General features: G+C 69.6%; 1 protein-coding gene across 1 annotated transcript in view; it reads right to left on the reverse strand.

Annotated features, from left to right (window-relative positions):
• The window catches only part of LTBP4 (latent transforming growth factor beta binding protein 4), an 18,023-nt gene that overhangs the window by 5,198 nt on the left and 5,433 nt on the right, over positions 1 to 7,392 (reverse strand). Inside the window, exons 3-21 of the mRNA XM_085321191.1 lie at positions 7,183 to 7,386; positions 6,509 to 6,768; positions 6,157 to 6,259; positions 5,952 to 6,026; positions 5,694 to 5,816; positions 5,136 to 5,300; positions 4,649 to 4,795; positions 4,413 to 4,574; positions 4,072 to 4,203; positions 3,526 to 3,651; positions 3,096 to 3,425; positions 2,587 to 2,712; positions 2,025 to 2,144; positions 1,835 to 1,960; positions 1,643 to 1,768; positions 1,300 to 1,422; positions 1,073 to 1,195; positions 837 to 968; positions 151 to 279 (exon numbers count right to left, since the gene is read on the reverse strand). Of these exons, the coding sequence (XP_085177317.1) occupies positions 151 to 279; positions 837 to 968; positions 1,073 to 1,195; positions 1,300 to 1,422; positions 1,643 to 1,768; positions 1,835 to 1,960; positions 2,025 to 2,144; positions 2,587 to 2,712; positions 3,096 to 3,425; positions 3,526 to 3,651; positions 4,072 to 4,203; positions 4,413 to 4,574; positions 4,649 to 4,795; positions 5,136 to 5,300; positions 5,694 to 5,816; positions 5,952 to 6,026; positions 6,157 to 6,259; positions 6,509 to 6,768; positions 7,183 to 7,386 (2,832 nt within the window). The remainder of the gene's footprint in view (positions 1 to 150; positions 280 to 836; positions 969 to 1,072; positions 1,196 to 1,299; positions 1,423 to 1,642; positions 1,769 to 1,834; positions 1,961 to 2,024; positions 2,145 to 2,586; positions 2,713 to 3,095; positions 3,426 to 3,525; positions 3,652 to 4,071; positions 4,204 to 4,412; positions 4,575 to 4,648; positions 4,796 to 5,135; positions 5,301 to 5,693; positions 5,817 to 5,951; positions 6,027 to 6,156; positions 6,260 to 6,508; positions 6,769 to 7,182; positions 7,387 to 7,392) is intronic.

The following is a 7,392-nucleotide window of genomic DNA, read 5'->3' on the forward strand; positions in this document are numbered from 1 at the left end:
TGCACTTGCATGCCCTAGCACAGACCAGCTGCGCCCCATGGAAAGGTCCCTCTGTGCCCCATGGCATGGTCTCCCTGCCCCTCTGCATCCTAGCCCCCCCCCTGCCCCTGGCATGGCCCCCTTGCCCCCATCCCGGTGCCTGGCACCCACCGATGCAGTCCCCGTCGGCGCTGGCCCGGTATCCCGGCTGGCAGTCGGTGACGCAGCGGTAGGAGCCGGGCAGGTTCTCGCAGCGCTGGGCCCCGCAGGCGCCCCCGTACTCCCGGCACTCATCCACGTCTGCGGGAGAGGAGACACCCCAGGCACAGCCGGGGCATGGGCAGGCTGGGGAGACCCAGGGACCCGCAGCGAGCCCCCGAGCAGCCCATCCTGGTCCCTGTGCCTGTCCCAGTCCCTGTGCCCATCCTGGCCCCGGTCCCAGTCCCTATGCCCATCCTGCTCCCCATCCTGCTCCTCATCCCAGCCCCCACACCCATCCCAGTCCCTATGCCCGTCCAAATCCCCATCCCAGGCCTAATCCCTTCTTGGTCCCTCTCCTGGTCACCAGCACATTCCAGTCCCCTGCCCCTCCAGGTCCTGGTCCCCRTCCTGGTCCTGGTCCTGGTYCCCATCCTGGTCCCTATGCCTATCCCAGTTCCCCTGTCCCTCCAGGTCCTGGCACCCATCCCGGTCACGGTCCTCGTGCCCGTCCTGGTCCCTATGCCCATCCCAGTCCCCATGCCCATCCCGGTCCCTTTACCCATCCCAGCCCCTGTCCTGGCCCCGGTCCCTGTGCCCGTCCTGGTCCCTGTGCCGGTCCCCGTGCTGTCCCAGTCACTGCGCCACCCCACACTCACCAACGCAGTCCCCRTCGGCACCGGCCCGGTATCCCGGCTGGCAGTCGGTGACGCAGCGGTAGGAGCCGGGGATGTTCTCGCAGCGCTGGGTCCCGCACAGCACGGCCCCGTACTCCTGGCACTCATCCACGTCTGCGGGACACAGCACCCTCGCCGAGAGCCCAGCTGAGCCAGGCAGCCCCGGCACCAGCCCCTGCCCGGCCCTGCCGTGGGGCAGGGCAGCCCCAGCCCCTCACCCTGGCACAGGGCCTTGTCGGCGTCGGTGCGGAAACCCGCCGGGCAGTAGCAGTCAAAGGAGCCGTCGGTGTTGGCACAGCGGCCCCCCTCGCAGACGCCCCCGCGCTGGCACTCATCCACGTCTGCGGGACACAGCACCCTCGCCGAGAGCCCAGCTGAGCCAGGCAGCCCGGGCACCAGCCCCTGCCCGGCCCTGCCGTGGGGCAGGGCAGCCCCAGCCCCTCACCCTGGCACAGGGCCTTGTCGGCGTCGGTGCGGAAACCCGCCGGGCAGTAGCAGTCAAAGGAGCCGTCGGTGTTGGCACAGCGGCCCCCCTCGCAGACGCCCCCGCGCTGGCACTCATCCACGTCTGCAGGAGATGTGGGGTTAAACGGAGGGGATGAAACAGACCCCACGTGTCCACCAGCTGGTGGCCCTGTCTGCCCCCATCCTCATCCTCAGCTCATCTTCATCCCCACTACTCATCCCTCTCTTCATCCCTCACCCTCATCTTCATCCCCCATCCCCATCCTTCCTCCTCATCCACATCCTTCACCCTCATTTTCGGGGGGGCGGGGGGGGGCACGCACCGACGCAGGCGGTGCCGTCGGCGGTGGTGCTGTAGCCCTGGGCGCAGAGGCAGGTGTAGGAGCCCTCGGTGTTGAGGCACTCGCCGTGGGGGAAGCAGAAGTCGCCCTCCAGGCACTCGTTGACGTCTGCGGGCGCAGGAGGCCGTCAGGGCGGGCGGCGGCGCGGGGGCTCCCGGGGGCCGCCCCGCTCACCTGCGCAGGGCCCGCCGGCCCCGCCGGCCCGGTACCCGCGCTGGCACTCGCAGCCGAAGGAGCCGTCCGTGTTGCTGCAGCGGCCGTGGGGGCCGCAGGGCGAGCCCGCGGCGCACTCGTCCACGTCTGCGGGCAGAGGGTTAGGGGGGCCGGGGGCCGCGGGGCCCCGGTGCCGCGGGGGCAGCCCTACCTGCGCAGCGCCCGTTGCGGAGCTGGTAGCCCTCGCGGCACGGCCGGCACTGGAAGGAGCCCGGCGTGTTCACGCACTCCTGGCCTGGGCAGGCAAGGTGGTTCTCGCACTCGTCGATGTCTGCGCGGCACGGAGCAGAGTGAGCTGTGGCACAGCCTGTCCGCGGCGGCGTGCAACGCGATCGGTGCACAGCACAGCCAGCCCGCAGCAGCGTGCAACGCGATCGGTGCCTGGCACGGCCAGCCCGCAGTGGCGTGTAACGCGATCAGTGCCTGGCACGGCCAGCCTGTGGTGGTGTGCAACGCGATCGGTGCACAGCACAGCCAGCCCGCAGCAGCGTGCAACGCGATCGGTGCACAGCACAGCCAGCCCGCAGCAGCGTGCAATGTGATCGGTGCACAGCACAGCCAGCCTGTGGTGGTGTGCAATGCAATCGGTGCCTGGCACGGCCAGCCCGTGGCGGCGTGCAACACGATCCGTGTCCGGCACAGGCAGCCCACAGCATGGGGCACAGCCAGCCTGCGGCAYGGTCCCTGCCCCGTGTGCCCCAGCCCCGGCTCACCCTCGCACTGGGTCTCCTCCGCGTTCACCTGGAAGCCAGCTGGGCAGGAGCAGCTATAGCCACCGGGCGAGTTCTCGCAGCGCCCGTAGGCGCAGGGCCGGGGGCTCTGCTGGCACTCATCCACGTCTGCAGGCAGAGAGCGAACGGCACCGGGGAGAACGGCCTTGTCCCCGGGGCACGGAGCACACGCGGGCACTTGTGCATGCACGGGCACACACAGACACACGTGCCTGCAGACAGCCACTTATGCACAGACACCCCCACCCCCTGCGGACATTTGCGTGTGCACAGACTCCCATGCATACCCGTGCACCAATGCATTCATGACCATGGACACACGAGCGTGCACAGGCACTGATGCATGTATGCCCAGAGACGCCTGTGCGCGCACACGCACCAATGCACACATGTCCGCAGATGCCTGTGCATGCATGCACCTTGCCCACGGACACGCACGCTGCCACTCCGCTGCCCCCAGTGCCCACATGTGGGGCCCCGTCCCCTCTTACCGACACACTGGGTGCCATCGGGGCTGGGCTGGTAGCCGCCGGGGCAGGCGCAGCGGTAGCCACCGGGCATGTTCTCGCAGCGCCCGGGCGCACAGGCCTGCGGGCTCTGGGCGCACTCATCGATGTCTGAGGGCAGAGGGGCTCCGTGACCACCCTGCCTCACTCCCCCCACAGCGTGCGACCCCCAGCCCCAGCCCCCTCCTGCGGCACCTGTGCAGCCGGTGCCTGGGGGGCCGAGCTGATACCCAGCAGGGCAGACGCAGCGGTAGGAGCCAGGGGTGTTCTCGCAGTGGCCGCCGGCGCAGGGCTGCTGGGTGCACTCGTCAACGTCTGCACAGACAAGAGGAGATTCAGCCCCCAGTGGTTCCCCCCTGGTCCCGGAGCMCCCGGGCCCAGGTGTCCAGGCCCAGCCCCCCTGGCCCTCACTGACCCTGGCAGTCGGTGCCAGCAGCGTCGGCGCGGTACCCGGGGGCGCAGACGCAGTGGTAGCTCCCCACCGAGTTCTCACAGCGGCCGTTGGTGCAGGGACGGGGGCTCTGACGACACTCGTCCACATCTGGAGGCACGGACAGATGAGCACACAGACAGACAAGTGCATGGACAGATGGGTGCATGGACAGGTGGATGGGTGCATTGAGAAACAGAGGAATGGGTGCACAAACATGGGTGCATGGACAGATGGATAGACAAGTGCATGGACAAACGGGTGCATGGACAGATGGGCGCAATGGACGGATGGACGGGTGCATGGACAGACAGTTGGGTGCACAGACAGATTGGTGCAAAGGAGAGATGGATGGGTGCAGACAGAGAGATGGACAAGGGCCCTGGTCCCTTCCACTCCAGGGACCTGGGTGCACGGACAGACGGACAGGTGCACCCACAAGGAAGGGGCCCCAGCCCCTTGCCAGCTCTCCTCCTCTTCYCCAGCCCCCTGCCTGCTCCTTGTCCCCTCCCCAGCCCCGGCAGCCCTCACCGATGCAGTGGGTGCCCTGGGTGCTCAGCCAGAAGCCAGGGTGGCAGAGGCAGGTGTAGCCGCCCTGGCGGGGGACGCAGCGCCCCGGGCCGCAGATCTGGGGGTTTCGCTCGCACACGGTGCTGCTGGGCGCTGTGAACAGAGGGCAACGGGGAGCTGCGCGCACGTGCACGACGGCGCATGGGTGCGACGGTGCATGGGGGCATATGTGCAACCTTGCATAGGTGCAACTGCACACACACACACGTGCAACCCCACACAAGGAGAAGGAAACGATCCTCTTCGCACGCAACCTCACGGCCCCCCAACCCCACCCCGTCCCCATCCCGTCCTCACCCTACCTGGGACCGGCACCTGGCGGGGGGCCGCCGTGGGGACGGGCCGAGCGGGCCCCGGGGTGGGCCGAGGAACGACGAAGACCTCGGGGATGGGTGGGGGCCGCGTCGGGGGCAGCCGGCCGGGGCGCCGCTCCTCCGGCCCCCGCGGGGGTCCGCGCCAGCGGGCTGTGGGTGAGAGAAATGGGGTGAGGGCAGCCCGGGGGGGCGAGCAGAGGGGCGGAGGGGGGCGGTGCGCTCACGGGTGGCCGGCGGAGCCGTGGTGGTGCTGCGGGGGCGGCCGACGGGGACGCGGGGCAGGTCGTGGCCCAGGTAGCGGGTGTTGTACCGCAGGTCGGAGGCCGAGTAGTGGTAGCCGGGTCCCGCTGGACAGATCTCCTTGAACCCCTCTGCAGGCAGGAGAGGCAGCGTTGGGGACGGGAATGGGGACGGGGACACTGCCCAGCTGCTCTGCACAGCGCAAGCCTGGGAAAGAGCCCAGGCGTCCCAGGTCTGCTGCCCTCTTGCAAACCAACCCAGTCCCAGTCCCTTCCCCAGTGCTGCAAGAAGCATCCTGGATCTTTTTCCCACTTGCAACCCCAAACCAGAATCAGTACTTTCCCCAAAACCGCGGGAGTGTCCAGGCGTCCTGGCTCCCAAACCCCCACCCAAACCGGCACCCAGACCCCTCAGTCCCTTAAGGGTGGGCCCAGGCRTCCRGGCAGCTCATGGCAGGGGTGGGGGTCTCACCGGAGCCGAAGGGGGGGCAGCGCTCGCAGCCATGCCCCCAGGCCTTGCCCACGCGGCTGCAGCAGCAGATCTGCTTGGTGATGTTGCGCAGGGTGGGCAGAGCGCACTGCCCGTCCCGCAGCACGCGGTAGCAGGGGCCCTTGGCCTCCGAGATCACCTGGTGCGCTGGGGGTGGCCGGGGAGACACAGGCATGGGGTGAGCCCCCGGCACTCGCCCCGGGCCCCCCCGGTGCGCTGAGAGGCGCACGGGGCAGTGCCGTGGGATGCCACCCCCTGCATGTCCGTGTGCCCGCCCTGTGCCCATCCCCACGCCTGTCCCATCCCTGTGCCCATCCTCATCCCCAGGCCTGTCTCAGCCCCTGTGTCCCTGTCCCCATCCCCATGCCCAAGCCCATCCCCATGCCCACCCCTGTGCCCATCCCCATGCCCACGCCCATCCCCATCCCCATGCCCATTCCTGTGCCCATCCCCATCCCCATGGCCATCCCTGTCCCCATGCCCACGCTCATCCCTATGCCCATCCCTGTGCCCGTGCTCGTGCCCATCGCAGGTGCTCACAGATGCAGCTGCTGCGGGACGAGTCGAGGATGTAGCCTGAGTGGCAGAGGCAGGCGAAGCTCCCCCGTGTGTTGGTGCACAGCCCGTTCTGGCAGAAGGCCCCGTCCCGGCACTCGTCCACGTCTGCGGGCGCGTGCGGGGCCATCAGGATGGCCAGAGCCCCCTGGGCAGGACCCCCAGCTGCTGGCCCAGCACCGTGGGCACACAACTGGGCTCTGGCTGGCCCCTGCCCCACGGTCCTTCTCAGCACCCACTCACCCACGCAGGAGCCGTTGGAGCGCTGGAAGCCCTTGGGGCATGGGGTGTCCTGCTGCCCCAGCACCGGCAGGTTGGCTGGCGCAGGGAGAGCAGCGATCAGAGCAGGAGCCTCCCCATGTGCCCTGGCAGCTGCCAGGACCCCCAACCCGCTGCCCACCAGGGTCCCTGCAGCTGCAAACGCCCTCTCTTCCCAGTGATGTCTCACCCGTCTCCTGGTCGCAGGGCTGGCACTCATGGACGCCCCAGGCCACGCCGGCCCCGCGGCAGCAGATCTCCTGGGTCCGCAAGCCCGGCAGGGGCAAGCTGCACTGCACGGTGGGGAGATGGCATCAGTTGGAGGGAGGGAGAACCCCAAAACCCTGCTCTGTCCCGTGGACAGACCAGAGGGATGTGGGGAGGCTGCAGCGAGGGGCAGCTGCAGCACGGACCATCCCAGCACCCACACGCCCTCCTGCTGCATCCCACCACCCCACCGCCATATCCCCGCGTGCACACTGCTCGCTGCGGCGTCCGTGCCCTTGCACGTGGGCTGGTGTTCGCCTCCCTGGCAGGGTTACCTCTCCGTCGCGGAGCTGCCGGAAGCAGTATCCGTAGCCGGCGCTCTCGCCGTAGCCGGGCACGTGGGGGCTGCTCTGGGCCAGGACGCTGTAGAGGGCCGAGCGGGGGCCCGGCAGGGCGTTGGGGGCCGGCAGGGCGTTGGGGGCCGCCGCCGCCTCGTCCTCGTTGGCGCCGGGCCCGCGGACCCGTTCCACCTGGTGGATGGTGACCGAGGCCTCGGGCGGGTGCTGCACGTGGATGCTCACCATGGACAGGGCGCCTGGGGGAGCGAGGCTGGAGGGGAGCGGGCGCCGGGGCCTGGACGTGGCCCCAGACTCCTCGGCCCTGCTGGGCCCCCCGAGCCCTCAGCCCCCTTCCAGTGCCCCTCAGCCCTCTAGAGATCCCCAGTATCCCCTTTCCAGCCCTCCAGTATCCCCATGACCTCCTTCAGCCCTCTAGTACCCCCATAGCCTCCACTGCCCCCCAATACACCCTTCCAGCCTCCCAGTGCCTCCACAGACCCAACTGCCCCACAGTATCCACTTCCAGCCCCCATGGTCCCCAAAATCTGCTTCCAGCCCCCCCAGGGCCCCCAGAGCCTCCCAGGACCCCCCTCCCAGCCCTCCACTGTCCCCTATCCCCTGCCCTTCTAGCCCCCTGGTGCCCCATGCCCCCCCCCCGGCCGGGGTCTCACCATCCTGCTCCTCTCGGTGGTTGGCCAGTGGTAGGGTGTACACGGACTTGGTGAGGGGCTGGGGCTCCCCCGGGGGGGGGCCAGGCCGGGGGGGCCCTGCACGCTGCGTGCGGTTGGCAGGGATGTGGCAGAACTTGCCGGTGAAGTCAGGGGGGCAGAGGCAGGCGTCCCGCTGGGCGCAGACCCCCCCGTTGCGGCACATCAGTGGGC

The sequence above is a fragment of the Rhea americana genome, unplaced genomic scaffold (assembly GCF_003343005.1).
Source record: "Rhea americana isolate MKP2758 unplaced genomic scaffold, rheAme1 scaffold_683, whole genome shotgun sequence".
Taxonomy (NCBI): Eukaryota; Metazoa; Chordata; class Aves; order Rheiformes; family Rheidae; genus Rhea; species Rhea americana.